This window comes from Mustela lutreola, chromosome 7 (assembly GCF_030435805.1).
Source record: "Mustela lutreola isolate mMusLut2 chromosome 7, mMusLut2.pri, whole genome shotgun sequence".
Taxonomy (NCBI): domain Eukaryota; kingdom Metazoa; phylum Chordata; class Mammalia; order Carnivora; family Mustelidae; genus Mustela; species Mustela lutreola.
This window is the reverse complement of record NC_081296.1, coordinates 139,126,523-139,146,668: the sequence shown is the minus strand read 5'-3', so window position 1 is coordinate 139,146,668 and position 20,146 is coordinate 139,126,523. Positions and strand designations below refer to the sequence as shown.

The 20,146-nt window shown below is 52.7% G+C and overlaps 1 protein-coding gene across 2 annotated transcripts in view; it reads right to left on the bottom strand.

Annotated features, from left to right (window-relative positions):
- Window positions 1-20,146, bottom strand: part of MIDEAS (mitotic deacetylase associated SANT domain protein) — a 70,805-nt gene that overhangs the window by 16,420 nt on the left and 34,239 nt on the right. For both annotated transcript variants that reach the window (XM_059182862.1, XM_059182861.1), the window contains 2 exons: window positions 5,269-6,961; window positions 3,748-4,047 (listed from right to left, as the gene is read on the bottom strand). In XM_059182862.1, coding sequence (XP_059038845.1) covers window positions 3,748-4,047; window positions 5,269-6,729 — 1,761 coding nt within the window. In that variant the 5' untranslated portion in view covers window positions 6,730-6,961. The remainder of the gene's footprint in view (window positions 1-3,747; window positions 4,048-5,268; window positions 6,962-20,146) is intronic.

The window sequence follows — 20,146 nt, the reverse complement described above, 5'->3', positions numbered from 1 at the left end:
AGCTTATGTGTAGTGTACGTCAGATACAAACCTAAGTATTTATGAATGCAATGATACGGTGTTTCGGATTTGTTTAGAACAAAAAAATCTAGTGGCAGAAGAAGTGGAGGTACAAATTTTAAAAAAGGATGTCTGTATTCTGAAAACCGTTAAAGTCAGGGGGTGACCAAATACTGAAGTTCATTTTACCATCCTCTACACTTTTGTGCAACACTGAAAATATCTATAATACAAGGAAAAATAAATAACTAAGTAAACAATAACAATAAATAAATACCTAAACAGACCTCCTCCTAAAGCCTGGTGAAGTGAAAGTACCCACAGGTGGGGGTTCAAGAGATCCAAATTCCAGGGCTAGCTCTGTCATTTCTTGGCTGTATGAACTTAGGTAACTTCTTGCATTTTCTGGACCTACTTCCTCATCTGTGAAATGGGCACGTGGAGCTGTGCAGCTGCTCAGGCTCCTTCCAGTCATCCTCAGGACAAGCTAAGGCCTCTAGCCTCCAACCTCTATCACAACCAGGGAGTAGAGACTGAGCTGCCCGTGACAATCTTAGAGCTCCCTTTTCTGTTACGGAAGACAGGCTTATAGGCCAAATCTCCAGCGGAGAACTAAAAAATCCTTGCCCAAGAAAGAGAGCCTGATAAACCCCCAGGCCTTGGACTGGGGCTCCAAAAGGCTAACTCCTCAGAATAAAGGTGACTCAGAAAAACACTCATCATCACATGGAATAATGCTTAACTTAAAATCATCTCATCTCAGGATGCCTGGGTGGCTCAGTCGGTTAAGCTGCTACCTTCAGCTCAGGTCATAATCCCAAGGTCTTGGGATCGAGTCCCGCATTGGGCTCGTTCATTAGTAGGGAGCCTGCTTCTCTCTCTGCTTCTGCCTGCCATTCTGTCTGCTTGTGTGCTCTCTCTCTCTCTGACAAGTAAATAAATAAAATCTTATCCTTTTTAAAAAATCATATTATCTCAATCGGTGATTAAATTAAATAATTCAGGATTGCTAATGCCCTTTGCTACCTGTCAGATGCAAAGCTAACTCCTCTCTAGAAGACAAGAACGTCATCCAGTCTTTAATTACCTCAACAATTTTTCATATTGTCTGACATGCAATTAAAACTAACCAGGCCTGTAAGAGAACAAAATGTTATTTAAAAACAAGAAGTAACAGGCATTTAAGAAAAACAAACAAACAAGAAGTAACAACAGAAGGAGACCCACGAGGATCCCACTAATGGAGTTATCAGACATAAACTCTAAGAAAACTGTGCTTAAATTATGCAATAGAAGAAAAGGTTGAAAATTTCATTGAAGAACTAGAAATGCTACAAATGAACCAAACAGAAATTCAGTAACTAAAAAAAATAACTAAAAATAAGAACTCGACGAGTGGGCTTAACACTGTAGCTGTATTAGATACAGCTAAAGAGAGAATGGGTGAACTGAAAGTCCAGAGTAAGAGAAAAGTGGAAAATACAGAAAAGTGCATGACAGACAAAATAGGGGATATGGTGAAAGGCTCCAACAAATGTGTAAATGGAGTTCCAGAAGGAGAGAAGAGAAAAAATGGGGTAGACAAAATATTTAAGAAGGACTAAAAACTCTAAACAGGATAAACACAAAGCAAACCAGTATTTAGGTCTAACAGCAAAAGGGCTGAAAAGCAATGACAACAACAACAACAACAACAACAAAAAAACCACTTAAAAACAGGAAGATAAAATGACACCTTATATTCAAAGAAACAACAAAATGGTTTATGGTGATTTCCTAATACTGTAACTAAAACAAAGTCTAAAGACAATAGGATGATATTAAATGCCAAGAGAAAGTAACTACCAACACAGAGTTCTCCACCCAGCAAAGCTATGCTCCTCCTCTCTTGATAGCTCTCTAATAAATCAATCAATCTTAAAAAAATAAACATTTTCAGACAATCAAAGACTAATAAATTTCATCATGAACAGACGCGCACTGAAGGAAATACTTAGGGGCGTTCTTCAAACAGCACATAAATGATCTGAGCTGGAAGCCTGGAGATATGAGAAGAAATGAAAAGCAACAAATTGCTAAGTCTTTCAGTAAATCTAAAATCTGAACAAAACAAAACAATGTTATCACTGAGGAATGTATAGAATTGTTGAATCACAAGATTGTACAGATGAAACTAAAATAACACTGTATGTTAATTATATAGGAATTAAAGTTAAAAACTTAAAAAAACAATGATGTTATAATACCCTGGTGATGTTAAAATGTTTAGAGAATGAAAATACATGTTAATAATTCTACAAGTTAGAGACTGGTGAAAAATGGAGTTAAAAGTGTTGTAAGAACTTTGCATTGTTCTGGAAGAGGTAAAATACTAATTTATATTAGATTTCAATAAGCCAAGAATGCATGTTTTACACTGTAGTAGCTCTTTTCAACCAGAAAATTAAGCCCTAATGTCATGAGGCATTCACTATACGTAATGACTTAGCTTGCTTATGCATCTGGAATGGTACTAGCTTTGTGCCATCTGAGAAGGTAGTCATTCAAATTCCTTTTTGTGGGACTTAGTTCTCTCACATGAATCTAGAAAAGAAAGGCTGCCCGGATAATTACTAAAAGAGTAATGAATAAGTAAGAGTAATAATTAAGTAAACAAATAAGAAGAACAAACAAGTATATAACTAATAAATTAATTGAGAGGGAAAATGGAGTAACAAACCCAATCAAGCCAAACAGGGTGAGGGGGCGTGGGGGAAAGGAACAGAAAAGACAATATGGGATAAATCAGAAGGCAAACAGTAGGGGGGCCTGGGTGGCTCAGTGGGTTAAAGCCTCAGGTCATGATCCCAGGATCCTGGGATCAAGCCCCACATTGGGCTCTCTGTTCAGCAGGGAGTCTGCTTTCCCCCTCTCTCTCTGCCTGTCTCTCTGCCTACTTGTGATCTTTGGCTATCAAACAAATAAAGAAAATCTTCAAAGGAAATAAAAAAAAGAAGGCAAATTTAAACCCAAGTATTTCTGTAGTTATGTTAAAGTAAACTACAGCAATGCTCTAAAAGACAAAGGTTGTCAGAACAAATAATAACAAACCCCAATTACAGACCACGTGAAAGGATACACCTTAAGCATAAGACTACAGAAGGACTAAAAATAAATCGATGGAAAAGGTACACATCTCATCCATTCCGTCTCCCTGCAACACTAATCAAAAGAAAGCTACTGTTTCACAAAATAGACTTTAAGAGGCAAAAAGATTATGAAAGATAAATAGAAGCATTTCCTTATGATGAAGTATCTAATCCACTTCTAAAGGAGTATGCAACTAATAACACAGCATCAAAATGTATAAGAACAAATGCTGACAGAAAAGATGAGACAGATAAAACCTCAATCTTAGTGAGAGACTTTAACACACCTATGTTGGTACTGACAGAACAAGTGAACATCTCTGCATCCCAGTGCCTAGCACAAAACCTGATCCATATTAGAAATTTTGCTAACCTGTAGTGAGATTCACACATCCTAGATTTTCCTGGGCAGTCTTAATTTTAAGTATAAAACTGTCCAACTGTCTCCCATAAATGCATTTATCTGTCAGTTTGGTTTGGAAAATATAACTAGTATCTCCACAGGTTGCTTGAATCCCTCCTGTATTGCCATGTTCTCCTTTTTCCCCACAGGGTATCAGGTCCCCAGGAGCACACAGGTACTAGAGAGAGAGGGGTTTCCATGGGGAGCTTCTCATACCTGAGCTGGGGCATCAGCCCCCGGGATACGGGTGGACCGCCTGCGGGTGACGATGACGGACGGCTTGTGTTCCGTGGGGTTCTGTTCAGGACCCTTCCCATCCTCGTCAACACCTCCAGCCTGGGCCGCCTCATTTGGGTCCATAGTCCGCACAGGCACAGATACTGGGATGATGAGAGGTACCATCCCACTGTCCTCTCGTGCTCGCTTGGCAGCTAAGGAAGGCTCAGAAAACTCCACCCCACACTTGGTAGTTGAAGCCAACACACTTTTCCGCTTCTCCTCAGAGCCACTGGCATCCTGGAGGAGAGGGAGGTTAAGGTTTAGAAGGTAAGTCCTAGACCTCTAGTCACCACTGGATTCAGGAACTCAAGACACCCACGATGGTTCATTCCTATGAACCACAGCATTTGATGCTATGATGGTTCCCATGAAAACCGATGGTTTTCACAGTCTTTCCCTAAATACCTTTTCTCTCACCACATTCCCAAATACTCCCTATAACCTCCCTTTTGCCAGGACTTCGGATCCTGCCTGCCACAGGGGTCCCCAGATGGCCATCTCAAGTCACAAGTGGCTTACAGACTGTTTTGTTTCATCTGCATGGGGCATGGCACAAGAAACAGTATCTAAATTCAAAACGAATCTCTGCAAAAGAAAGTAACCAAGGAACCTGTTACCAAGCAATGGTGGTCTTTGTACCTTTTCCCCATTGGCAAGTGGCTGGAGGGAAGTCAAATTCTACAGCCTCTGAGGTGTCAGCCTGGCCCAAAGGCATGGGGAAAAGCGGAAGGGGGAGTATGGGGGGAAGGGCTGAAACCCCTAGGGAAGGAAGGTGCAAACACTGGCTTTGGAGCCAGATACTAGGCTTTTATCTTAGCTTTGTGCCCTTTGTAGAACTCCCAAAGCCTACAGGTTCTTTCCATCTCCGTCAATGAAATCATCCCTGGGCCTCAGCTTCTTTAGCAACAAAACAGGATAATGGCACCATTTGTCACAGGGTTTGATGACAAATCATTTGTGAGCAAGTATAAGAAAGTGCAAGTACAAGAGAGGTGCTCAGATTCGGTTCATTCTTCTTCCCTCCTTGTGGCCATTTCTTTTAAATCCACCCAATTTCAGCAAAATTTACTAAAACAAAATGCACCTATTTTTAATTAGTTTGAAGCATTCTGACAAGTATAATCATCTGTGTAACCACTGCCACGTTCTTCTTTTAGTACACAGGATCTGGCAATGGTTTCACCTGCCCCTATTCCCAGTCCTTCATGTGCCAACCCACAAGGGCACGTGGCACCTTCCTGCCTGTGGACTACACCTGTGCAGACACTTCCTCTCTCCTTCAGGTCGGGAGGTACCCATGTAGACTCTGCACGCAGGGAGCTCAGAACTCCCAAAGGCTACAGGTTCTTTCCGTCTCCGTCAATGAAGGGAATACACTGCCCTGAGGACTCCCCTGGCCCCAGACACGGCTCCCCATGCCCTGTGCCAGGCCAGGCCTGCACCCCGTGCCACTCTCACCTTTGCGTTCTGCAGTGAGGCCAGCTCCACTGCCTTCTGGGCCAAGGTCAGCAAATTGGCCTCCTGCGACGCCCGGCGCCTCCGTCGAGTGCTCTGGATCACCCCACCCCGTAGCACCTGCCCACAGTCCCCCGTGCCCACGGCCCGCACGCCCTCCTCACTGCCCATGGCGGGAGCCTCCCGCTCCCGGCCGTTGGGTGCCAGTCTCTCCCCATCGGACAGCAGCTGCGACTCCCTCAGCTCCAGCGGGAATCCTAGAGCTTCAGGATGCGGCTGCCCCAGGGGCCCAGGCGGCGGCTGCTGTGGGGGCCAGTGATGCAGGAACAGGTTGCTGGTGGGCTCCTGTCCAGGCTGGGTGCCAGCCACATCCAGGGGGGCGGGAGGCAGGACGCCCTCCTTCGAGAGGCGGCGGGAGCGCCGGGGGAAGGCGATCTGGGACTGAGGTAGCACAGGCTGTGGGGCTGACTCCTGCAGGAGGGCCTTGCGCAGTTCTGGGTTCATGTCAGGGTTGGGGGGAAAGGGGTAGGGCGCCATGCTGTGGTGAGCCAGGTGCGACTGCCCCAGCGGCCCGGCCGGCTGCAGCCCAAAGTCCTGGGGCTGCTGCGAGGGGGGCTGCTGCATGGGATAGAAGTTCTCGAAGAGCGGCATCTGCGGGAGAGCGGCCTGCGGCGCCGGCGGCTGCTGCTGCTGCTGCTTCTGCGGAGGGAAAGCCGCCACCGGGTTGGGGGGCGGTGGGCCCTGCCGGAAGACCTGCCGGTTCACCTGGTGGCCGAACGCCAGCTGGAAGGGTTGCAGGGGCAGGGTCTGGTTTGGGGGCTTCTTGGCCACATGGAAAGAGTTCAGGGGCGCCTGGGGCCGCCCGACCTCCAGCTGCACCTTCTGCGGCATCATCGGCCGCACGGCATTTCCGTAGCGGTCCAGCTGCGGCCCCGCTCCTTTGTCCCGCTTCAGCGCCTCGGGGTGGCTGTAGTACGTAGAGACCCCCATGCCGGGGTGGGGGCTCCCCTTGGGTCCACTGTAGAGAGGCAGGCTGTGGCGGTTCCACGTCGTGGGGGGCGGAGGCTGGCCCGGCTGCTGCTGCCAGCCGCTGTCGCTGACGCCCCCGCCGCCTCCGCGCTCGGGGCCCCGCCCGGGAGCCATCACGGAGTTGGGCCACTTGACCGAGCCCACCTGCTGGGACAGCATGGCCGCCGTGGTCCGCTCGGGACCATACACCACGGAGTTCAGCAGGGCCAGGCTGTTGGGAGGGGGCAGCTCCACAGGCTGGGAGACGGGGGCCGCCCCTGCCGGGCCCTCGTGCCTGAAGTAAGGCTCCTCCTTCACTCTGGTGGACTGTGGAGAGGCAGGGGGCTGCTGTGGGGCCTGCAGGGGTGGGGGCTGCTCCTTGGGAGCTGGTTCCTGGTCCCCAAAGAGGCAACGCTTCCGCTTGTTCTGAGCCTTGGGCTGGGCCTGGAGGTTCATGGTGTGGCCAACCGGGCCCCTGGCAGTGAGCCCTACTTCACCAGTTGCCCATCCCCTGTGGGAAGGTCCTGCTGGAAGCCCAGCTCTTGTCCGGGAGCCAGTGGGGGCAGAGCGGGAGAGGGATGAGGCCAGGCACGGGGAGATAGCAGGTCGGCTCTTCCTTGCGCTTGGCGGAGAGGTTCTTGGGCTCGGCTACTCTGCCCAGTTCATGATGTTGCACAGGCCCTGGAGCCTGCAGACAGAAAAGCGATAGCGTCAGTCACAGCCTCCCAGGATGCCCCAGATGTCAGCACAAGTATGAGGGAGGGGGCCACGCTCACAGAGCAGCCCTGGCGAGGCAGGAGCCAGGGCCTCTGGTGGGAACAACCAGAAGGCAGTGCTTTGTGACCCTCCTTGTCCCAGCAGCTCACCCTGCAGCATTTGGGTGTATAATCTGTACACGACACAAAGGTATCTACCAGGGAACAAGCGGGACTGAGATCCAGTCGGATCCCCTACAGCCACGACAGGAAAAGGGGCAACACAGGCCTTCTCACAGGCCAGGTCTGGCTGCCCACAGGCTGAGCATGTCTGTCCACACAACAGCTTCCCCAGCAGACCCAGGAGTTCTATCCACACCATGTCTCCTGCAATGCTCCAAGAATATCTCAGACACAGGAAGTGGAGACAACAGGGGTCATTCCTAACTATGTGGCTCCAGGGTGGGGAGCCCACCAGGTCCTTGGAGAGCCCAGGGCCCAGGGCTAGCTCCCAGTCCTTTGCACCGAGGCATGCAGGTGAGGCCCTGGAAGGGTAGGTGCAGTTCTAGCCCCACCCCTGGGAGGAGCTGCTGGGTGGGACTGCTGTGGCCAGTCTTTCCCAAAACAGCACAGAACCTGTTTTGCAGCCCTGGCTGGCTGGAGGCAGGATCCAGCCTGGTACCTGGTCAGCAATCCTCACCTACCCTCCTCCACCGTCAAAGAGCTCCTGGCGTCCTGGGCAAAGGACTGGCGCCACTACAATACCGAGGGGATGCAGACTGCTAGGACTTAGATCTGAAATGTTTTTCTGTGACATGGTGTGACTTAAAAGTGTTCATGGTGTCTGTGTTTATTTTCTAACTTCATAAAAACAAAAAACAAAACAAAAACCCAAAGCAGGTTGCTCTATTTATGCTGCTATAGGACAGCCCAAATCAAGACCAGTATTTTATAACTTACATGTATTTTTATCACCTACATGTATACCTTGCATGTATTTTCAAAGCTCAGAGGGCTTCCCCCCCAACCCCCACCCCCGGAAGCTGGTGAAGGTGGGAGCTATTCACCCTACCTCCACCCAAAGCCAGTCAGGCCAGGAGGGAAGGGGAGGGAGAGGAGGGGAGCTCAGGAAGCCCCAGGGGAATGAGCCTGCAGGTCCAGACCCACCTCAGACCTCAGACCCTACAAGCTCCAGGTCCTAGTTAGTAGTCCCAGGAGTTCCCGGGAAACCAGCCCAGCCAAGGAGGGCCTATCAGCCGTTCCCAGGCTTCCGCAGGTCCCCAGCCCTTCCCCTCCTGGAGCTGCAGTGACTCACTCCAGCGCCGCCCCCCCCACCTGCCTTTCACTTTCACCAGCACCCAGAAGGGGAGGGACTTCCTCCTCCATTTCCTTCCTCAGCTCTGGGCCCCGCAGTAAGCAGACAGCGCTTCCTGCCAGCACCCTCTTCGACTTCACTTATGGAAACTGGGGGAGCGGTGGGGAGAGACTAGGTGGGCATCCAAGCCCCCCTGGCCCTGGCAGCAGGGGGACAATTTGCACAAGCAGGCCGTGCAGAGGACCATGGAAACCACCTTTAGAACAAACCCCTTTCTGCTGCCTTTAAATTCTCATTCCCTGACAGCCAACCTGACTCAGACCAGAGACCCCAAAGCCAGCGACCCCCTCCCCCATGAAAATAATCCTGGGTGGCCGGGTGAAGACGCAGGCTGGGACTGTTGGTGACAGGCATCAAGCTCGGCCTCTCCAATCAGCGTGAGCAAATGAGACAGGGCTGCAGAAGCCAGACAGAGGAAGGAAGAATGTGCCCGAGGGGAGAGTGAGAGGGGAGAGTGAGGGCGCTGAGGGGGAGCTGGCCGATCCACGATCCACGTGCGTCCACGTGCCTCAGCACCCACCCCCCAGAGTCCCTCAGGTGCTCACGTGCACTCCTGCTTCCCCTGCCCTCCAGGCACAGGCTGCCCCCCCTTCCCCAGCTACAGCCCCGTTGCCTTTGATGAGCTGCAGCACCAGCTCATGGGCTTGGGGACTGGAAGAAGGGAAGGCCCACGTGACAGAGGAGCTTGTGTGCACGTGTGAGCGTGTACACCTGGTGGAGGGTAACCCAGGCACGCAGCACGGGGTGGGGGGTGGGGGGGTGGATGGCCACTTGGGAGCCCAGTGGGGAGGGTGAGTTCTGCAGGCTGGGTTGAGTGAGATGGAGGTCAAGGCTGTGCATGGAGCTCAAGGCAGGGCTGCTTGGGAGCCTGGGGGCCTAGGGGCCTAGGGCCTTGGGCCCCACGCTGGCTCACCAGCTGCTTGGTCAGGCTGGTCACCCTCCCCTCCTCCACCCTGCATGTCAAGAAGGACCCCGCAGTAGGTTTCTAAAACTGGCCTGGGACCTTGCTTAGAAGAAACCAAGGCAGCAGATTCTGGGGAGGCTGAATCACCCCAGAAGCTTCTGCAGAGGCCTTTCTGTCCCACACACTGGCAGACTAAGGTGCCAAGAGCACACCCAAACCTACAACCCTCAGAGAAGGTAGGTCATGATCTGGGGGGGATAAGACGACCGAAAGATGCCTTGGAACCCTAGAGGAAGGAGGGGAGGTCCCACACCAAGGCAGCAGGGCTCCAAGGATGGTGGTGGCTGTGGCAGCAGCAGCAGCAGGGCACCTGTGCCAGGCCTGTTCTAAGCGCTTTGCATAGGTTTAGTTTCCACAACAGCATTATACGGCAGCATGAAGGCCAAGCATGAAGCATTGCTATTTTAAGCTCCATTTTACAGATGAACTAGTTGAGGCTCAGGGGGGCTAAGTAACCTGAACTAGGTCTGTCTGCCTCCCAGACCAAGCTCTTTTTTTTTGTCCCTATGACATGCCACAAAGACACCAGGTCCCTCTCTGCATCCCCCCCCCCTTCCATAGCATGCACCCCACCATCTCAGGGCAAGGACTTCTGGACACAGATACACCTCCTCACTGACAGGCCCCTCACCCCTGCCCGAACAGTTGGCAGGTAAACCTCTTTTATTTCTACCCCATATAGCTGAGGCCCTCAGTCCTACAGAAAGGGAAGGAAGAAATGGGGCTTCACCACAGAAGGGCCACCCACAAGGAGGCCTGAGACGGCCACTTCAGTCTAGTCCTCTGGGCCTGGACTCTCCAACCCCTGCAAACTCAGCACTGCCTCGGGTCTACTTGCTGCTGATGGGGCTTCCAGCTCTCATACCCTACTTGAACCTCACAGCCTGCAACTCTGGGCAAGACCAAGCCACTTCCTCTTGTTTCCTGTGCCCCAACCCCACTTCTCTGTTCCTCAGGTGGAAGTCAGCCTGGCCTTCCTCCCAGTGAGGAAGAGGAAGGAAGCCATCTTTTCCGAAGGCTACTGACCTATGGGCCAACTCCCTGAAGATACAGGGAAGGGGGTGTAATGAGGAACTTCTGCAGTGGCTCTCCCCCTCCCCCGGGACCAGCTGCAGGGTCTCTAACAGCGGATGCAGAACACTGCAAAAGGAAACCCACAGTCACCGAGGGGCCCCAGACATTGTAAGCCACTTATCAGTCTGTTCGACTGTCTGTCCCAGCTCTAGTCCCTCTCCCTTCCTCTGGGCACCTCACTGCCCTAGCCGATCTCTGACCAGAGATGCCCCCGGGGCTGAAGACAAGGCAAGAGTCTGTTATCAATGACCGGGGACCCATGACGCTTTCAGGAGGATCTGTGGTGGAAAACACTTTCTCTCTACGGAAAAAAAGCAACATGCACCAAGAAAAGGAAACAGTGCTAAACCCGCATTCGTGTTTTGCAGACACATGAGGGAAGGCGCTGGAAGGGTGTCTGGGCGCCCTGTGCTGATGGTGAGACCATGCCCTCCAGAGACGGCAGCTAGAAAATATGCAGCTCCCCAAGTGTCCTCAACAGCCCTGCCACATGCCCAGCCCTCAGCGGTGGGACGCAGTGGGGCCAGGCCATGACCACCAGGAGACCAGAGCCATCCACAAGCTTGAGACACTGAGTGTGGCCATCTGAAAGATGAAACCAGTGTGAGTCAAGGTGACACAGGCCAGGAAGGAGATGCTTCACCTGGTCCCACAGCAGCTGCAGGAGCTCAGCTCTGCCCCAGATACGGCGGCTGACTGGAGGACCCTCCTGGCCCTTCTCCCTGAAGCTTCTAGCTCCTGCTCTCACAACCTAGGCCACTCCCAGCCCCACAAACTCAGCGCTGGGAGCACGGACAGTCAGAGCTCACGCATCCCCAACCAAGACAGTACACACCTATTTATGGCATCTAACAAATCCCTAGGCCAGCCAATTCCCAGAGCACCAGAGAGGCTATGTCAGGACAAAGTCTAAACTCCCCATCCTGCCCACAAGACCCGCAGACTTTGGCTCCCGCCACATCCACCTGCCATGCTTGGGCTCTCCTTCAGTGCTGTTCCTGCTCTGCTTCCAGGTCTTTGGCAAGGCAGAACCTCTGCTCCTAACACCCTCCCAACCCTTTCATCTGGCCAGGTCCTACTCGTCCTTCAGGTCTGAGACACTGTTTCCTCTGGGAAGCCCTCCCTCACCCCAGGGCTGAGCCAGGAGCTTCCTTATGCACCCACAACACCTCCCAGCCACCTCCCCGTCCCATACCACGCTTAGCACACAGAACTCTAAAGGCCTGTATCTTCGTCCCCAGTAGACAGCAAGCTCCACGGAGCAGAGTTTGCAGACCATTGTACCTTGACACTTGACTTGTACCTGCCCCACGGGATGCTCATTCAAGACTGCGCCCAAGGTGAGTCAGAGCTCTGCCTGGCCAGGGGCACCACTCATGGCCAGCATGGCCACCCTGGGCTCCCAGTCTCTCTCCCCGATGCACAACGGAGATCCTCGTGACCCTGAGATGAAGTGAAAAGCCCATCCAAACTCCATCCCACCGCATCCCCCTCAGCTGCTGCCCCGCACCACGGGCAGGCCACCTGGAAAAGTGCCAGCCCCCCTGCTGCCCTGTCCGATTTTTCTTCCCCCATGGCCTCCCAAACCTTGCTTTGACCATAGCCAGAAACATGTGGATCTGTTTACCTTGTGCCCTGACAAGGCTGGGCTGGGCCTCGAGACACCAAGGTGTCTGGCTAGAGTGCCAGGAGCAGTGAGGAGGGGCCCTCCTTGGCCCAGCTGGCCCTCCAGCCCATGCTCCTATCCTGGAAAGTTCTCTTTCAGGTACTCTGGGGTCTGTGGCTACCACGAGACTAGGCAAGTGGCCTGGAACCGTCATCTTGGGCTAGCTAGAGTTGCCCGGGCCCTAGATAACCCCCTTCCTCTGGCCACAGTGCAATCATCAGCCATGCTGTGTTCCAGCCCGCTCCCCAACTTTAACTAGAAGTTCCCACCAGGCTAAAGGGCTCCCTGTCTCCAAACCACTGGACACATACGTTCTGTTCATAAGCAGTCTGCTTACCAGTAAGGAAGGACACACCAGCAACAGGGACAAAGACCTGACTCTGACAAGTGTCACTTCCCCTGGGGAGGGGGTCAGGGGATGAGAAAGCAGGTCCTGTATGATCCATGCGTTCCCAGATTAGCACTTCTAGGGACCCGGCTTCAGCTCGGAAATGCAGAGCCCAGGGTCTCAGGGATCTGAGCCATCAAGCGGGAGAGATGGTTCAGCCAGGGTTCCAGCTGGCTACAGTCTGAGCTGTGACAGTAAAAATGTCAACGCCGAGATGCCTTTGAAGGGATGTGTGTGAGAGAGGAATCCTTTGCCTTACGAGGCACTCTCGGGGCTTCACGCAGACACCTACCCTCACTGTTCCTCTGCTCCACCGCCAGCAAGCACCCTCAGGAAGTCTACAGGCAGCCAAAATGTTCAAAAGAAGCTACGAGAGCGAGGTCTATTTTATAGGGGGGAAGCAGAGAGAAAAGAGAGTCCCAGGTAGAGCCTGGAAAAGATCAAATCCCCAGGCCCAGCTTCTGCCCACACGGAAGGGACTGGCTGCCTCCCTCTGAGGCAAGGGCCACCAACAATTACAGGCAGCCTAGGAAAATCCCTTCCGGCAGGATTTGAGAGTCCCAGGGGACCAAAGTAAAAGCTGGCAGGTTTTGGCTCTCTCCAGAAGAGATACAGCAAATATGAAATCTCTGCACCCCCAGAGGCTGTTCCAACCTCTATCTCCCCTTCCGAACAGCCAGGCTGGCTCCTCAGCAGGTCTAGGGGCAGGGCTCTTTGCAGTCTGTGCCTAAGCCTCAGGGCTAGACTCTGCCCCAGGCCAAGACACAGAGGAGCTGTGTCACAGGGGCCTCCCTAAACAGGGCCTGACCCTGCCTACCGAACAGCTCCCCCTCCCCACCGCAAACACACACACACACACACACCCATTGCAGCCCTCCAGCTCTGGGGAGACACAGGAGACATGGGGAGACACAGCTCCCAGACCAATGGAGGAGACACACAGAAACACACACTGATTATAACCCACAGTGGCCCATGCAGGGGCGAGAAATACGGGAACAGGTGACCTGCAGAGAGTTCCCTGACTCTCAGCCTTGGCCAGAGCTGTTCCCTCCACCTGGAAGCCTTGCCTCCAAGCTGACTGTCTACCTCCTGCCGGCAGCCTCTGGCACACACAGTTCCCACCCTTTCTGAATCTTCACTCTCTAACTCCCTATTAATCATTTTCCCATAGTACTACTTCACTCTCTCTGTTTTTGCCCCAAGACTGGGAGAACCAGGGCCTGGAGGCCGTGTGGCCCAATGCCGAGTGTCGTGGACTGGTTACCCAAGTCACCCATGTCTGGTCTAGAAGCTGCAGCTCCCTGGTTCCTGCCTCTGCAGAATTTAGGAGCTTTGGGCAGGCCATGGGGGCGGTGGAGGGAACAAGGCAGGACAAACACCTTTGTAACCAGCAACTGTGACATGAAGTATTAACCACCAGCACTGAGCACATGCCCCATATGTGTGAGTACTGCTTACTTGTGTAACCACTATTCCCACCTGAGAGATGAGAAAAGGTTGGCTCTGAAAACAATTTGTTCCAGGTCAGAGCCTGAGGACACGGTGAGGAGCCAGGGTTCAAATCCAAGTCCAGCAACTCCAAACCAGATCTCTCTCTATCACACCCTGCTGCCCACCTGTGTTGAGCAGTGATTCTCAAACCTATCCTAAGAGATGGATTTAGGAGTCCGGTGAGGAGTGGGGGGTGGAAAACTGCAAAGCTCCACAGGCAGCCCTGGTGGTGGCTGCGTGCTGGAGCACGGGACAGACGACAGGGTTGGGGAAGGGCATAAGATGGTTTCCGAGGACCCACTGCTCCTTCCTCCCCAAAGGAGCCGACTGCCAGAGGGCCATATCCTGCCTAGGAGATGAGCGGAATCCCACGGAGCCCTGGCTTTACTCTGCTCTCATTCAGCCCTAGGGCCGACCATGGCTCTGAGACGGCCAGGGCCCCCACCTCCATGACCACCACTGTCTACTACGCACTTACTATCTGTCAGGCATGGTGCCAAACATCTCATTGAACCCTCACTCTTCCCAGTCTCATTTTGTAAGTCAGGAATGATACACTCGGAAATACCTATTTAACGCAAAAGAAGACAGTAACAGAGTAACAGAGAAACAAACAAAAAGACATTAAGACAGACATCAACAGCAGAATGGCAGACATAAACTCTACCCTATCGATAATTATTTTAAATGTAAATAGATTAAACACTCCAATTAAAAGGGAGAGGTGGGGAAAATGGGTTAAAAAATAAAAAAAGAAACCACGATCCAACTATATGCTGGAGTTTTTTTGTTTGTTTTTTGTTTTTTTAAATTTATTTGACAGAGAGAGCTCACAAGTAGGCAGAGAGGCAGGCAGAGAGAGAGGAAGGAAAGCAGGCTCCCTGCTGAGCAGAGAGCCTGATGCGGGACTCGATCCCAGGACCCTGGGATCATGACCTGAGCCGAACGCAGAGGCTTAACCCACTGAGCCACCCAGGTGCCCCCAACTATATGCTGTTTACAAAAGACACACACTTTAGATTGAAGGATGCAAACAGGTTGAAAGTAAACGGATGGGAAAAGACCACATGAAGGGTAACCAAAGAGAGCTGAACAAGTCATGCTAATATTATGCTAACAGACTTCAAGACAAAAATTCTTCCTGGAGGGGCATCTGGGTGGTTCAGTGGGTTAAGCCTCTGTCTTCAGCTCAGGTCATGATCTCAGGGTCCTGAGATGGAGCTCCACATTGGGCTGGCTCTCTGCTCGGCGGGGAGCCTGCTTCCTCCTCCCTCCCTCTCTGCCTACTTGTGATCTCTCTCCCCGTCAAATAAATAAATAAAATCTTTAAAAAAAAAAAAATTCTTCCTAGAGACAAAGAAGGGCCTCTTATAATGATAAAAGCATCCACCCCTCAAGAGAATATTACAATTAAAAACATATACGCACTTAACAACAGAGTCCCCAATAGACGTAAGGCAAAAACTATCAGCATGGGTGGGAGAAACAGACAATCCAACAGTAATATCCAGAGACTTCAATAATGGTCCACTTTGACTAACGGACCGAACAACTAACCAAAAGATCAACAAGGAACATAAGACTTCAACACCAAGAAGCAACTCGATCTAAACAGATACCTACAGAACATTCCACCCAACAACAGCAGAATACACATTCTTCTCAGGGAACACATGGAATATTCTCTAGGACAGATCGTAAATTAGCCTATAAAACATGTCTCAATAAATTCAAAAGAAGTGAAACCATTCGAAGCATGTCCTCCAATCAAAATGAAACAGAATTAAAAATCAACAACAGAAGGAAATTTGGGGAATTTACAGGAAATGAAGGTTCTAAGAACTTGTCAGGTTGTCCCAGCCCAGAAAGGCCACTCCCTCAGATCATGGACTCTGCACCTTCTGCGCAATCCCAGGAAGCTGCAGATCTCAGATTTCTGCAAACGCCTGCGTAGCCCTTCTTCCATCATCCCTCGTACCAGACACACACTGAACCTGACCCCAAGCTTGACCCCAGAATCCAAACAGCCGTGGGAGGGAGAGGCCTGTGGGGCTGTAACAGCTTATTAGGCAGCTGCCTCTCCCTAGAGGAGAGGTGGGGAAGGCCACAGGCAAATATTTTCACTCCCCCTGCCCGTCTACAGAATATCCAAAAGAAGGAAGCAAACATTTACAGAGCACTTCCCCCACACCAGCCACTTGACATACCCTAATCCATGCTTACAAACTTCCCATCTAAGCATCAATATTATTGTCTCCATTCTAGACAAAAACCAAGGCTCTCCTGCTAAAGTGGCAGAAGCATGATTCAGGTCTCTGTTGCCTGCCTTCAGAGTCCCTGGTCTTTCCATCATTCTTCCAGAAAACTCCCAATTGCACGCTTGTGGGCTTCAGAAGGAATGCCACACGTGAGAACCCCAGAACCCCACAAAGCGGGCTGTGGACCCTCCCCTTCCTCATGCTCCCTCCCAGCGGCTGCTTTTCCTGGGAGCACTTCCAAGTAGAGCACAGTCTCTAACACTCCCACTAAGAAATCATCCCAACCCGGGTCTGTCAGACCCAGGCTCCTCGCAAGACGGGGTATTGGTAAAAATCCCTAGGGGACTTTTACCGGGGGGGGGTACTGTGAGGGGACAGCAGAGGTGAGCCGGGAGCCGAAGGGTCGGGAGGATCTCGCTCACCGGAGTAAGAGCCTCCACACCACAGAGAGAAAGCTGGCCGGTGCTCTCTTAAGAGCCAACCAGCCAAGCCGGACCCAGCTGAGGAAGCTGAACAGATTCCAAACATGAAGGGATGCCAATGCTCACGGAGTCCATTCCTCATTCCACAGAGCAGCAGAGAGGGAAAGAAATTAGTCTGCGGATGCACAGCCAGGAGCAGAGCAGGGCCCAGAATCCAGAACTCCATTAACAATGCTTCGTGCCTCCACTCAGGCAAGCCACACCTTTTGGCAAGAGACTGGGCAGGGCCTGGAGCCAATCCCAACGTCACACACACACACATTTCTCCTTTCCCACCACCAGCATCTCTACCATTTCTTGAGGGTGCCACTGTGTGCCAGGACAGTGCTAAGCGCTCTCTACCCATGACGTGGTTTAATCTTCAAAACAAGATACGCATTAGTACTGTCCCCCATTTTCCAATGAGGAACCTGAAGATCCAAGGGGTCCAGCCACTTGCCCGAGGCCACGGGAGTAAAGAGGGGAAGCTGGGACTGGAACCCACGGCCCATTCTGCAAAATTCCTTCCCAGGAAGCTTCAGGCTCAGCCTCCTGCTTGGTAGCTGGGACCTGGTGGCAGCCTCTGAACGGCTCACGTCTTCTCCCTGGAGAGCAGCTTCGGCGGGCCTGAAAACCACCAGGGTGTTCTGCAAGCGTGGCTGGGCAAGGGTGCTGGCTGACAGAGGCGTGGGAAGTGAGCGGCTTGGAAAATGAAGAGACTACTGGTGATCACCACCACAGGGGACAGTCTGTGGAAGTCCCAACACCTTCTGCTGAGGAGGAAGCCACACCCCTCCCACACTCCCCAACCCCACACCACCGCGGGGCAAACAGCTCTTTACACATAAAGCCTTGACTGTCCTCTGTCAGACAACCCAAACCCTCATGGGGCCCAGGCTCCCGTCCTTTCCTCTGGCCACCTGAGTCTGGGTCAGGTCAACTCCGTGACTGGGTTCCCACTGGTAACAATCCCCCCTCCCCCACCCAGGGCTTTGACTATCAGCCCCAGCAAAGCAACTTGCCTTCTGCATAGGGCTTTCTGAAGGCTTCCTCTCAAGAACCTGAATTCCTAAATAAGGGCTATTCATTGCACATCCTGATTAAAGGAGACAGATAGTGTCTACCCACACCAAAGGTCACTGGTCCACAACTCTATTTCATGACAAATAACACTGAAGCCCTACAAGGTGAAGTGACGTGCCCAAGGACACACGGCTGATTACTCGGGTAGACAGGTGTGGTCAGGGCCTCGCAGGTGGATGCTCTCACACCCAGCACTTCCCGGCAGGGCCAGGTCCTTGACATTTGGCTCATGTCCTTCTCGGGAGGGAGGTGGAACAGGGGTGACTAGCATGTGGTGTCTGCATCAACCCGGGGTCTCCTGTGTGGTCAGCTCCAGAAGGCACCAACACCCACCCGGTGGCCTAGAGCAGGCAGCGAGGAGGGCTGTCTCGCTGGTTTGGAACAAGAGTGGGGACAATACGGCTCCCCAGGACCTGCTAGTGTCCGAGAAGCACAGACCCTTGCTGCAGTGGGGGGTCAGCACAGCTGCCTGGACCTCCCGGAGGAGCTAGGACGTGGGCACGGAGCCGCCTGCCTCCCTGGCCCAGCCAGCCAGTCGGAGCCTCGCCCTTTCTCAGGCCCCGGTCAAGATCCAGGGCCTCTGCCAAATGCTCACACATTCCTTGCGTTTCTTCAGTCTCTGAGCAGCTGCTGCAGGGCCTTTTTTCCTGTGTTGATTTATTCTTTATTGTTCCTGAAATACACCCAGAGGCCTTTGGCACCAGCCACCAGCGGTACATCCAGCCCAGGCCCCAAGTACACACCGACCAGGTTCTCTGAGAGCAGGGCCAACCTGCTGGGATGATGGACGCTAGGGTCAGACCCAACAGCCAGGAAGGGAGACCCAAGATTCCACCCATCCCTGGCCTACGGTCCTAGAACTGATCTCAGGGCTGACTACAGAAGCTGGGATGTCTGGGGAGGAGGAAACACTTGGAAAGTCTTGGGGAGACCCACGCTAAGGCTTTCCACTCTTCCCATGCATGAGGGACTCCCCCTGCAACCCTCCAGATCAGGGACAGCTGACCCTTAGGTGTCTGCTGCATCTACTGGAGGGCCTTTGTGGCTTGGGCTGGGCTTGACTGCCCTCCGACATGTTTGGAGAGGGAGGCCTCAGAGGGGTCTTCCGTGCCCTTCCCAGTCCAAAATATCTTCCCTCATCAACGGTCTAAAGGTGCCTGAATTCCTACCATCAGCACTTCATTCCAAGGCTCAAAGCACTGCTCCCTGTGCGCGTGCAAACAGCCCAGGTAGTGGGTGCTGCACGGCAAGAAGAGCCAGGGCCTTAGGGTCTGACAAAATGTATCCCAGCTTCTCCAATCGCCAGCCTCTCTGTGGGTCTCAGTTTCCCTATCAGGAAATGGGCACAATATCCCCGCCTCCTAGTTACCATGGAATCTGATGAGGGTAACAGGTACATGGAGTGTGTGGCACAAAGTAGAGGCTCAGTAAATGTGCTTTCCTTTCCCCTCTGCTGGGCAGGAGCGGCATCGTTATCAGTCTTCAACACCCTGGGAGGACCTGACTAGTCTGATGCTCTCGTCCCGCAGCTGCCTAAGCAGACGGCCAGCTCGCCTGAGCAGACAAGGAGCTGAGCGGTCCCAACATTCGTGTCGGGCTCTGCAGGCACGCAGGGCATCTGCCCTAGGGACCCAGGAGGGGCACACCCAGCACAGGCCCCTCCTGGGCTCCGCTGTGCCAGCAGGGCCTGTAGGGACATGGTGAGACAAGAGTCCCTGGAAGATACTGGGCAGAGCTTCCAGGCCCAGCACGGAGCCTCCACACCCCGCTGGGCTCATTCGAAGAAAAGCAGTAAGAGGCAAAGTACCATCACCGGAGGGAAGCTGGGGAGGGGGGGTGGCCAGAGCAAGTATGAGCAGGGATGCCAAAGGTACCCGGCCTGCAGCCAGCCAGTAAGCCTGCCCCCGGGGCGACCACAGTCACTGTCCTACAAGTCCAAGTGCCTGCCGGTTATTTTTGGCACCTCTTCCGCCCAAAGCCAGCAAGGAAAGGCAGCTGCTAGCAACATGGAAGGGGTGTTTATGCTTCAGCGTGCGAGCACTGAGGCAGGAACACAAAGAGCACAGCGGCCACTGCACAGGGGAGGCCTTGGCCCCCTTTCTTCCTCTCCTGACTGTCCCTATGAGGTCACATAGCTGACATAACATGGGTACTTCTGCTTTCACTCAGATCCAGTCTCCCAACCACAAAAGTCTCTCTCTCTCTCACACACACACACACACACACACACACACACGCAGAAACACACGCAGGCACGCACACACACATGCAGACACACACGCACACACAGACAAACAACTAACTAGGGAGCCAGCTGGGGACTGAGCCACGCCCAGGAGCTGGAGACAACTCCTCTGGGCAGCCCCTCCCACTTTCCAAACCAGGAGGGGCAGGAACCAGGAGCAGGGCGCTGGA